Source organism: Protopterus annectens, chromosome 12.part0 (assembly GCF_019279795.1).
Source record: "Protopterus annectens isolate FY-2018-M chromosome 12.part0, PAN1.0, whole genome shotgun sequence".
NCBI classification, from domain to species: Eukaryota; Metazoa; Chordata; order Ceratodontiformes; family Protopteridae; genus Protopterus; species Protopterus annectens.
Window position 1 is genome coordinate 1,261,669,361 of NC_056746.1, and position 13,000 is coordinate 1,261,682,360.

A 13,000-nucleotide genomic window follows, 5' to 3' on the forward strand; every position below is an offset into this window, starting at 1 on the left:
CAGTGTCTATCTCATGAACGACTGACCCATATATGACAATATTCTGACATGCAAGCCAAGGTTACATAATGGTTGCAAAATGTGGTAACCAAGGCATGACAACATGGCAACAGGTGACTTCCTTTTAACAACACATAGAGATTAGCTTCTGATTATTTTTTTGCTACACTGAACTGCGAAATAATGGATTTTAGAATGTAGAGCAAAAAAGGAATACAATGACAGTATATTTCACCTGCAATGTAATTCAAAGGTTATGGCACATACCTACACACACTTCCGGTTACAAAGTCCACGGGGTAACCAGAATTTTTCCACAGCACTGCCATGCACATCAACTCACATTCCCTACTAAAACTACAAGTGCATTTCTTGCTGCCAAAATACTAAAACAAAGTGCCGGTTAAAACAAATGCGCCTCCCTGGACAATGTCCAACAGTCAGTACTTACTACTCTATTAATTAAGAGCTGCCAGACTTCAGGGAAGCAGATGTCATCTGCTGTGTAACAAGCAAGATTGTGAAGTCATCATCTTGCTGAAAGTGCATACACATCAAAATTAAACAGCTTACATTCTTTAATGCATCATAAAATTACATACAATATATGCACACCAGTTTAATACACGTGAAGCACTTTGTTTTCAAAACAAATACTTAACTAGTGTACGTACCTGTGATTCATGATCAATGGCAGAGGTCCATCTTCAAGAAAAATGAATAAATAAATAGAATTAATAGTGAACATTACACCTAAAATTGTTCAAATTTCATATTAGACAAAAAATAACCTGATAGGAGAGCAGTCAACATTACTAAATCTATTTTAAATAATAATTAGGAAAGCTGTTACATGGGAATTACACCTGGAATTGAAAACATACCTCTCAACTTCTTATCTGGACAGAGGCCTACGATAGTGTGTGTGTGTGCGTGTGGGGGGGGGGGGGGGGGGGTGGCAAAAGCCCATAAATGGGGACAGATTTTTAAATATTGCTCTTATAAACTTGAAAGTTGTTAGAATAACAGGTTTTGTTTAGCATGCATTTTCTGAAGGATATAATATCTGAAACCCAAATGTGTGTCATTTATTGCCTTTGATGTGCCAGAAAAAAACACAAGTTTTGAGGGATGGATCAAAAACATAAGGCAAAAATATGGATGGTTGAGAGGTATGGAGAAATGTAATTATATAAAAGCAGCTAAGTCTTTTACACACACACACACACACACACACAGTCTCAAAACTACTTAAAATCATGTTCGACAGCTACAAATAGACACGAGCATCTCTGAAACAAACATGGTACACTGACATAGAACATAAAAATGCACTTTGTAAATTCATAGCATATAAGTAGTTCTTTCAGTGGATGTTGGACTTAGGGAAGCAAACATAACTCATATTACAAGTCCTAAAACAGCAGTAATAAGGCATTTGTCTAGTACTTTCTCAAGCTAAACTTCAAAACAGTCGCTCTATACTGAAAAAGAAACTGATCACGAAGAGGTAAATTATTAAAGATGGGGTTCATGAATATGCCTGACAGAAATGGCAGCAGGCAAGCAGCAAGAATGTGAAGAAAGTTCTACTAGGCACAAGTGACAAGATGAGAACTTTATTCCTATATGACCAGAGAGACTCTTACAATAAAACACCGAGTGGGAAGTGGAGCACACCTTTTGTAACTTATAAAGCAGCAAGAAAACAAATAGCAGATCTCTTTAGCTGCACTGTTGTATTTCTTAAGAACTACTGCAAAGTTATTTTCAGAATCATTAAGATGATAGCAGACTCAATAATAGAGTCAAAGCCACATTTTTTTTCATGTAGAAGTAACAGATACCTATACAAATATTTTTGACTAGTAGGAAAATGGACAACTATATGAAAAAGCATACTTCAATCACTTTCCTGTTAACATCTATGAAAACCACCACATAGTTCTGGGAATAAAACCCAAATTGTGAGGTGGAGTTCAGGGATGAGTTAAGACGGGCACTGGGTGGCAGTGAAGAGTTACCAAATAGCTGGGTAACTACAGCAGAGCTAGTAAGGGAGACGACTAGAAAGGTGCTTGGTATCGCATCTGGACAGAGGAAGGATGACAAGGAGACATGGTGGTGGAATGAGGAAGTACAGGAGAGTATACAGAGAAAGAGGTTGGCAAAGAAGAAGTGGGATTGTCAGAGATGAAGAAAGTAGACAGGAGTATATGGAGATGAGGTGCATGGCAAAGAGAGAGGTGGCGAAGGCTAAGGATAAGGCATATGAAGAGTTGTATGAAAGGTTGGACACTAAGGAGGGAGAAAAGGACCTGTACTGATTGGCTAGACAGGGGGACCGAGCTAGGAAAGATGTGCAGCAGGTAAAGGCGATAAAGGATAATGAGGGAAACATACTCACAAGTGAGGAGAGTGTGTTGAGGAGATGGAAAGGGTACTTTGAGGGGATGATGAATGAAGAGAATGAGAGGGAGAGAAGGTTGGATGGTGTAGGGATAGTGAATCATGAAGTGCAGTGGATTAGCAAGGAGGAAGTAAGGATAGCTATGAAGAAAATGAAGAACAGAAAGGCTGCTGGCCCAGATGACATACCTGTGGAAGCATGGAGGTGTTTAGGTGAAATGGCAGTGGAGTTTTTAACCAGATTGTTTAATGAAATCTTGGAAAGTGAGAGGATGCCTGAGGAATGGAGAAAAAGTGTTTTGGTACCGATTTTTAAGAATAAGGGTGATGTGCAGAGCTGTAGTAACTACAGAGGGATTAAACTGATCAGTCACAGCAAGAAGTTGTGGAAGAGAGTAGCGGAAGCAAGGTTAAGAAGGGACGTGATGATTAATGATCAGCAGTATAGTTTCATGCCGGGAAAGAGCACTACAGATGCGATGTTTGCTCTGACAGTGTTGATGGAAAAGTACAGAGAATGTCAGAAGGAGTTGCATTGTGTTTTTTAGACTTAGAGAAAGCATATGACAGGGTGCCTAGAGAGGAGTTGTGGTATTGTATGAGGATGTCAGGAGTGTCAGAGAAGTATGTAAGAGTGGTACAGGATATGTACGAGGGTAGTGTGACAGCTGTGAGGTCTGCGGTGGGAGTGACGGATGCATTTAAGGTGGAGGTGGGGTTACATCAAGGATCAGCTCTGAGCCTTTTCTTATTTGCAATGGTGATGGACAGGTTGACAGACGAGATCAGACAGGAGTCCCCGTGGACTATGATGTTTGCAGATGACATTGTGATCTGTAGTGAGAGTAGGGAACAGATGGAGGAGACCCTGGAGAGATGGAGATATGCTCTAGAGAGAAGAGGCATAAAGGTCAGCAGGAATAAGACAGAATATATGTGTGTGAATGAGAGGGAGGATAGAGGAATGGTGAGGATGCAAGGAGTAGAGGTGGCGAAGGTGGATGAGTTTAAATACTTGGGGTCAATAGTTCAGAGTAACGGTGAGTGTGGAAGAGAGGTGAAGAAGATAGTACGGGCAGGATGGAGTGGGTGTAGAAGAGTGTTAGGAGTGAGACGAGTACCTGTAAGAGTGAAAGGGAAGGTCTACAAGAGGGAGACCAGCTATTTTATATGGGTTGGAGACAGTGGCATTGACAAAAAGGCAGAAGTTTGAGCTGGATGTGGCAGAATTAAAGATGTTAAGATTTGCACTGGGTGTGACGAGGGTGGACAGGATTAGGAATAAGTATATTAGAGGGTCAGCCCAGGTTGGAAGGTTTGGAGACAAAGTCAGAGAGGCACAATTACGTTGGTTTGGACATGTGCTGAGGAGGGATGCTGAGTATATTGGGAAAAAGATGCTAAGGATGAAGCTACCAGGTAACAGGAAAAGAGGAAGGCCTAAGATGAGGTTTATGGATGTGGTGAGAGAAGACATGCAGGTGGTTGGTGTGACAGAGCAAGATGCAGAGGACAGGAAGAAATGGAAACAGGTGATCTGCTGTGGCAACCCCTAACGGGAACAGCCGAAAGAAGATGATGATGATGACATTTAAAAAATTTAGCAAGAACAAATAAATCACTTTGAAGCACATATGGAAAGTAGTACAATTACTCTACAAGCAGACATCTTCGGATGTGAAAGACATACCCACATAACATGTTTGATTAAAACAAGACCCCAGACCAGATAACACTGGAAGGTCAAAAGAAAACTAGATGTGACGAAAGTACACAACTATAAACTTCTCCCTGAAGTAATCTGAGCACTTGTTACTTTACAAACATCTTTTTGAAGATTCGGCATGCCTTCAATTGCTCTGCCTGCAAAGGAGAAGTTTATTTATTTAACCACACTAGAGCACTGATCCCACTGGAGCTATTTCAGTCTCAGCCAGGGATAAAGACATCAGAATGACATTATATATACATATATATATATATATATATATATATATATATATATATATATATATATATATATATACACACACACACACACATAGTGAATATCAGTGTTGGCCTGATGTAGAGAGAACAGATACAAAGTACAGTTCTGTAAAATCTTACCATAACAGTAGATGTCCTTCTCTTCACTGTTACCAGTATCCAAAACAGAAGGAATCTCCTGCCCAAGGTAGCCTGATGTTCGGGCAGTATACAAAAGCCTTAATGATCTTGTATGTGCTGTGCATCACATTTATGCTCCCACTACAGAACACTGGGCAAAAAAGGGATGTATGGACACAACTATCCAGAACTGAAATGTCCCAGAAGAGAATAGTCTCCATAGGATAAAGCAGTCCACGCACATCCAGAAGGAAAAAAAAAGGCAGAAGAAAAAGGGGAAACCCTCAGCAAGAAGAGAATCTAAAACAAGAAAACAGAACAAACAAGGGGTTTGGAGGGAGGGAGCGAATACTGCAACAGTGAAGAGAAGGACATCTACTGTTCTGGTAAAATTTTACCCAACTGCACTATGTCATCCTATGTCACTGCTGCAGTATCCAAAACAGAAGGGAGAATAAAAAAGCTCAAGAAACAGAATAGGAGTTGGAAAGATGGAGAGAGACCTTAAACCCATATAAAAAGGTTTCAGCAAAATCTGCTCTGGCCCTAGAAACCATATCTAACTTATAATGCTTAGTAAAGCTATGCACTGAAGATCAAGTGGCAGCTTCAAGGATGGAACTGGTTTTCAACCCCTTGAATAAGGGGCCATAAGAGGCAAAGGCCCTAGTGGAATGAGCTTTAACAGAACACTGAGATTTGCCATGAAAAGAAGAACAAACTGAAACAGCCTTAGACATCCAGGAGGAGATGGCTTGCTTAGAAACAGCCAAACCCAATGTCCTGGGATGAAAGGAAACAAAAAGCCGATCAGACTTATGAGTGGCCTTAGTTAGCTGTCTGTGCAAATCCAAGGTACGCAGGACCCTCTCATTAGCAGACTGAGAAGGGAAAAAGGGAGGAAGTTGCATCAACTGATTCAAGGGGCAACTCATTTACTACCTTGGGCATAAAAGAAGGATTAACACAACGGGACACCCTGTTCCTGTGAGAGAACGAAACAGACATAATGGTCATAAGGGCCTGGAGCTCAGAAACCCTTCGAGTAGAAGTAACAGCCAGCAACAAAACAGTCTTCTAGGTACAATATTGCAAAGAAGCAAAATCTGAAGGCTCAAAAGGAGCCAGACTTAATTTGTCCAACACAAAATTAAGGTCCCGAGGAGGAGGAGTAGGTTTCCTTGTAGGAGTAATATGCCGGACACCTTTAAGAAATGATATGACCTCAAAATGAAAATTCAAAACAGGATTCAAGGGCAGACCAGCACAAATGGCTAACAAATCGGCCTTCACAGAAGAATAGGCCAGGCCAGGCCAGACTGGAGAAACTCGCACAAATAAAAGTGGACCAGAGGGGCCCCCACTGAAAAAGGGTCCTGGTTACGAGCATGGCACAAGACAGAAAATCTTTTCCATTTGGACATACACAATTTTCTGGTTGAGGGTTTCATGCCTTCTGTAAAACCCTGAGCACGGCCTCAGAAAAGAAGTGCCTGAAAAGGATCAAAACCCTATCATCCACAGCATCAGTTGAAGAGAGGACAAGTGAGAATGGATGAAAGACCCCTTGTTTTGTGTGATGACATCCAACTGGTGAGGTAACCTGTGGTGACTGTCCCTGGCCAGATGCATTAAGAGGGGGAACCACTGCTGACTTGGCCAAAAGGGAGTCACTAGCAAGATTTTCAGGGAGTCCAGCTGAAGAGGAAGGGAGAGAAAGCATAAAGAAACATCCTTTTCCAAGAAAAAGAAAGGGCATCCATCTTCCAAGCTAGATAGGATGGCACTCTGGAACAGAAGACAGGAAGTTGTTTGGAGAGGACGCAAAAGAATCTACCTGAGGAATACCCCACCAATGGACAATATCCAAAGACACATCTCTATGAAGCATCCATTTTGTAAGCCTGTGTTTTGGACCTGCTCTGAAGGAATGCATACTGCCTGAAGAGTTAACCAATAATGGAGAGAGACCTCCCAGGCCCGGAGAGCTATCCTACAAAGAAGGCAAGATTTTGTCTCCCCCTGCTTGTTGACATACCACATCACTGTAGTATTGTTTTTGTACACCTGGACAGAACATGAGGTGAAAATCTTGAAGGGCCAGAATCAGATCTCTCATCTTTTTGATGTTGATATGGTCTGACTTCTGATGGGGAAGCCAGAGACCCTGAATTTTCACATGACCAAAACAAACTCCTACCCCATTTCTGAAGCATCAGTAAACAGTTCTTGAGAAGGGACTGGAGGCTAAAGGGCCTGCCTGGGTCGAGAGCAAACTGTTGAATCCACCACTCAAACTCTTTCTTTAGACGGGGAAGGAGAGATGCATTGAAATCTACAGGGCGACAATACTGTAGCCAAACTGACTTGGGGTAGCACTGAAGGTTCTGCATATACAGTCTGGCAACAGGAAGCATCTTAATAGAAGAGGCCATGAATCCCAGGGCCCAAAGAAACTCCCTGGTTGGCATGGCAGTCAGAGGAAGACGAAAATGAAAGAAGGCTGTCAATGACAAAACATTTGGAGAAGGAAGAGAGGCCAACATTGGCACTGTCAGAATTTTGCATTCCAGATGTACATGATCCTGAGAGGGAGTCAAGATGGACTTTTGGAAGGTGATAGTGAACTCCAGTCTTGAAGGAGAGTGATGGTGAACTTCAGATCCTGTAAAAGGCAACTGGAAGAAGGTGCCTGAAACAACACATCATCCATTTAAGGAAAAATCTAAATGCCTTGGAGCTTGCAAAAAGCAATCACAGGAGCTAGGCATTTTGTGAATACCCTAGCTGAGAGGCCAAAGGGCAAAGCAAGAGAACTGAAAATGAAAGGAAGACACAGAGAAATGTAAAAACTTCCTGAAAAGAGGGTGAATAGGGATATGAAGCTAAACATCTTTCAGATCCAAGGACACCAGATAAGCCTGGGGTAACAAAAGAAGAAACAGGGTTTTAAAAGTAAACATCCAAAAAGAAGGGACCTTGAGAAAGGGGTTGAGCTGTGAGATATCTAGAATAGGTCTCCAAGTGTCCTCCTTTTGAGGAAACAGGAACATCCCAGAACCACCTGGGAAGGGTGGACAGGTTGAATTGTTCCTTGGTGAACCAGGGACTCTAGAACATCCAGGAAATGAGTAAGCTGCTCTAGAGGGGATTCAGGAATCCCTGAAAAAGGAGAGAGAGACTTCCATACTATGAAATAACCTTGACAGATGACAGAAAGAAACCAACAGTCAGATGTAATGCGATTCCAATTTGGAAGACAAAAGAGAAAGCCAAAGGGATAATGGATCCTGGTTTAAAAGAAGGGGGAAGCAAAAGTACAGTTGTGTACACTTACCATAAATGTAGATGTTCGAGTGTATTCACTGTTGCAGTCATCACACTTGGGTTATCTGCCTGCAGGTAGCCCTCAGTCGGCCCGAATATCAGAGACTTAGTATTTCTGCGTCGGATGCTGTCGCTCCAGGACTGATGTCAGGTCGTCAGGGGTATAAAAACAGGCAGCTGACGACATTACATCAGTTTTTCTTGCCTCAAATGTCAGGAGCCCCCCAAATAGGGAGCTAAGTTATGGTGGGGGAAAATGCCACCAGTAAAAAGTAAATACCAATACCAATACCCCTGAAAGGGGTGAGTAGAAGGCATAGAGAGGGGAAGAGAGAGAGAAACCAGGAGGCTGGAGGGAGGGAAACCAGGAATGCAACAGTGAATACACTAACATCTACATTTATGGTAAGTGTACACAAAGTACAGTTGTGTACACTTACCCTAAATGTAGATGTTCAAGTGTATTCACTGTTGCAGTCATCACATTTAGGTTATCTGCTTGCAGTAGCCCTCAGTCAGCCTGATTATCAAAGTCTTGGGTCCTGCGTCGGTTGCTCTCATCTTCCATGATGTCAGGTAGTCAGGGGTATAAAGCTTGCAGCCGACGCCATTACATCAGTTTTTCTTGCCCCAGATGTCAAGTGCCCCCATAATGGGAAGCAAATATAAACAAGGCTACACCTCCAACAAAAAAGCAAATACACCAAAAAGCTTAAAGCATAGTAAACAAGAAGAGAGATATAGTCAATAAAAGGCAGGGGCTGGAGGGAGGGTAACCACGACTGCAACAGTGAATACACTCGAACATCTACATTTATGGTAAGTGTACACAACTGTACTATGTTCTTCATGTTTCGCTGCTGCAATCATCACATTTGGGTAGATTCCCAAAGCTAAGGATGGGAGGAGGTAATTGGCATTAGGACCAGCTATAAGGTCCTGCAAGACTGCAGTGGCAAAGCCAGCTCTGGATTTAGAAAAAATTGGCAAGTGGTAATACTTGGTGAAGGTATGTACAGAACTCCAGGTAGCAGCTTCTAGGATGTCCCTGGTAGGGACACCTCTGAGAAAGGCTGTAGAGGTAGATGCAAGCCCTAGTTGAATGTGGTCTTATCCTCTGTGGAGTAGGTTTTCCATGATGCTTATAGAAGAAATGAATGCAGTGGCCTATTCACTTAGAAATTATTTGCTTTGAAATGGTCTTCCCCTCTGCCCCTGCAGCAAATGCAATCAGCAGCTGTTCAGATTTCCTGAGAGGTTTAGTCCTGTCCAAGTAAAATCTAAGTTGTCTGTGCACGTCCAAGGAGTGTAGTATTCATTCCCCTTTGTTCTGTGGATTAGAAAAGAAGGTTGGCAAATGAAATGACTGATTAAGGGCCACATTGGATACCACCTTGGGCAAGAAGGAGGGATTGGTCCTGAAGGGCACTCTGTCCGCATGAAAGATGATGAAAGGTTCCACTGCCATGAGGGCCTGTAATTCAGACACCCTTCTTGCTGAAGTGATGGCTAGAAGGAAGGCTGTTTTCCAAGAAAGGAATTTCAACTCTGCATTTGCAGCTGGCTCAAAGGGAGGTAGAGTGAGCTTTTCCAATACAAAGTTAAGGTCCCAAGCTGGAGTAGAGGGCTCTTCTGGGTGGTCTTAAGTTTTTGGCCCCTCTGAGGAACTGCTTCAGCAGTGGATGAGAGAAGAGGGGTGGTTCTGTATTGTAATGAGCTGAAATGGCTGAGGCATGAATTTTGATGGAGGAAAAGGAAAGGCCCTTGTGAAGCATCTCAGTGAAGTATTGAAGAATCTGAGTTAAATTGGGCGCTGCTGTGCCCATCCTCTGAGTTTGGCTCCAGGAACAGAATATTTTTCAATTTTTCAGCATAGGATTTTCTAGTACTAGGCCTCATTGCCTCCAGAATGACATCCATCACTTGTTTACTGAGGGATGGTAATGGAGAGATCAGGTAATTAGCCAGGCTGCCAGGTTCAGGGTTTGAAGCTGTGGGTGCAGAATCTGGCCCTCCTGCTGGGACAGCATGGCAGTGGTCTGAGGCAGGTGCCATGGTGCAAGCAGTGACACACTGTGCAAGAGGGGGTACCAGTGTTGGCGTGGCCAGTCTGGTGCACTCAGTATTGTCCTTGGTTTGCCATGTTTGATCTTTAGTAGTACCTTGGAGAGGAGAGGCAGAGGGGGAAGGCATAAGCTGATGGGTTTTTCCAGGTGAAGGACAGGGTATCCACTTTCAAAGCTTGTTTGTGGGGAGTCTTGTGCAGAATTTGTCCAATTGGTAGTTCTGGGGGGAGCCAAACAGGTCTACATCTCAGGGCTCCCCCATTTGTTTCTCAACATATCTTTGGTTCCAGTTTCCACTAGTGTGGGTCCATGAGATTTTTGCTTAGGTCGTCTGCCAGTGTATTTAGCTTTCCTGGCAGGAATTGAGCCTGTAGGTGCACTTGGTAGCTCAAGGCTGTGTTCCACAGAGCCATGACTAGTCTGCAGAGAGGGTTTGAGTGGGTTCCTCCCCGCTTGTTCATGTACCACAACAGTGGTGCTGTCCGTCTTTACCAATAATTGTCCTGGAAGAATGTCATCCTTGAAGGCTGTCACAGCATTCTGTACAGCTAACATCTCTTTTTGATTGATATGCAGGTGCATTTGACTTGGGTTCCATTTGTCCTGAATGCACATCCCTGTCAAGTGAGCTCCCCATGCATAGTCTGATGCATCTGTTGTTAGGGTTTAGGCGGCAGGGAGGTAGAGTGAATGGCAGTCCCTTGTTTTGGTGGCAGGCCTCTGCCCACCAAAGGAACTTTATCTGAAAACAAGATATAATAGGAATCACCGATTCTAGATCCTGAGAATGTTGACACCATAGGCTTTTTAGATACCATTGTAGTTTCCTCATATGCAGTCTTGCATATGGAATTAGTAGGATGCAAGAGGCCATGAACCCCAAGGCTTGCAGTATTTTCCTTGCAGATAGCTGGGTCTTTGTGGCCAGTAGTTTGAAGTAGGCTGTCAAATAAACGTGTTTATCTGGCGTGAGGTAGGCCATCTGGAAAGTTGTACTCAAGCTTGCTCCCAGGAATACAATTTGTTGGCAGGGTACAAGATGTGATTTCTTTTTGTTTATGGTGAACCCCAGAGAAGTTAGCAATTTCTTTACAAATGCCAGATGATTTAATAGTATGTGACAATCGTCCAGGTATGGGTATATTTGCATATTTCTTTGCCTGCAAAATGCAATGACTGGAGCTAGGCACTTGGTGAATACCCTGGGTGCAGTAGATAAGCCAAAGGGCAGAGCAGAGAACTGATAGTGCATGCAGCCTGCTTTGAAGCGTAGGTATCTTCTGCAAGATTCCCTTATTGGGATGTGCAGGTAGGCTTCCTTTAAACCCAGTGTTGCCAACCAGGCATGTTTGCCTAGCATAGGAAGCAGCTGGTGAAGAGTTAGCAGCTTGAATTTTGGGATTACCAAAACTGTGTTTAGGATAGACAGATCCAGGATAGGGCGCCAAGAATTGTCTTTTCTGGGTACCAGAAAAATTAGAGTAGAAACCTTGTCCCCATTCTTCTTCTGGGACAGGCTGAATAGCTCTGATGCTTAAAAGAGAGAAAACGTGCTTTTAAGTGTCTACCCACTGATTTGGGGGTAGATCTGGCCAACCGTTTGGGGTTGGTAAGGAGTGGAAGTGGAATCTGTATCCTTGGGAAATATATTTAAAACCCATTTGTCCTGGGTAAGAGTTCCCAGTTTTTTGCCTGCAGGGCAATCTTCCCCCTAAAGGAACAGTCAGCTGTGCAGGGCTTGGAAGGTTTAAAGTTAAGTCATTGGGACAGTTTACCATGGGGGGGAGTCTTACTACTCCCTGCTTTGGAAGTGGGAGCCCCCCACTGCTTAGTCCTGTGAGTACCTTGGGACTGCAGCCTGGGTGTATTGCTGGTTCTGGGTTTGGACTGAAAAGGCCTGGAAGAGGCAGGAAAGGACCAATTCTTAGAGGGCCAATGCCTACTCAATCTGGGAGGCTGTACTTGCAGGAAATCTTTAACAGTTTGCATAGATTTAGCTTTTTCCTCCATCTTTTTAAGTACTACTTCTGCTTTGTTGCCAAACAGGCGGTCTTGGTGTAAGGGAGCATCCAGCAATTTAGCTTTCACATGATCTGGCAAAGATTGCTCCTTAAGCCAAGCATGCCTTCTAAGTACAGACCCAGTGACAGCAGCCCTGCAAGATGCCTCTAATGAGTCAAAACCACATTGCAAATAATGTTTTCCAACTTGTTCAGCAGAATGCATTAAATCCTGTAAATCTTTATTTACAGCGAAGTCAGGAATCAACATAATTTTCTGTTTAATCAATTCAATAATACGCTGCTGATACTTTAACATATGAAACTGGCAGTTTAAGGCCCTAATGACCAAGGTTGTAGAAGTGTATACTTTCTTACCCCATCTACCCAGTGCCCTGGAATATCTATCAGAGGGGGCAGTATTTTTGGCTGTAGTAGCCTTAATGCCCTTGGGTCCCTGTGAAATGGTCTCATAATCTGCAGTAGGATTTTTAAAGAGGAACTTGACAGTCAGGAACCCTGTAATACCCATCAGGTTTTCTGGGAGCAGGAGGTAGAGTCAGGGGCCAGGCTAGATTCTGAGAAGGCATCATCAACAATGTCCTGTACAGGAGGGACAGCTAAAGGCCTGTGTTGGGGCAGGAGTAAAAAATCCCTAAGCCTCTTTTTGGAGTCAAAGTAATCCTGGCTTTCCCAGCGAAAATGCTCCTTAAGAGTATGCAAGGTTTCACCAAAAGAGAAATCCTCTGGAGGGGAAGCAGAGGGAATGGATTCCTCTGCATCAGAATCCTCATAGGTAGATAAGGGTAAATCCTGGTCATCAGAGGAAACAGAAATTTCAGAGTCCTGATCAGAAGATTCAGAAGGAAAATCATTCCTAGGTCTCTTAGAGGGGGAAGGGTGGCTTCCCCTGATTAGAGTAATAAGGTCTTCAGCCATTCTTATCATTTGTTTTTTAGGCATAGGGGCCTGACCATATAGTCTGGGCATCGGTTTTCTAGGCATGGATAGAGTTTTAGGCCTTGAAGAAGAAGATGGCGTCAGTTTAATATGCAAGTCAGTAGTCCTGAATACAACCTCAGAAGCCGA

The 13,000-nt window shown here is 43.3% G+C and overlaps 1 protein-coding gene across 2 annotated transcripts in view; it reads right to left on the reverse strand.

Annotated features, from left to right (window-relative positions):
• NCOA6 (nuclear receptor coactivator 6) overlaps nt 1-13,000 on the reverse strand; it is a 1,393,760-nt gene that overhangs the window by 232,868 nt on the left and 1,147,892 nt on the right. For both annotated transcript variants that reach the window (XM_044090286.1, XM_044090285.1), the window contains exon 8: nt 675-705. In XM_044090286.1, the coding sequence (XP_043946221.1) occupies nt 675-705 (31 nt within the window). The remainder of the gene's footprint in view (nt 1-674; nt 706-13,000) is intronic.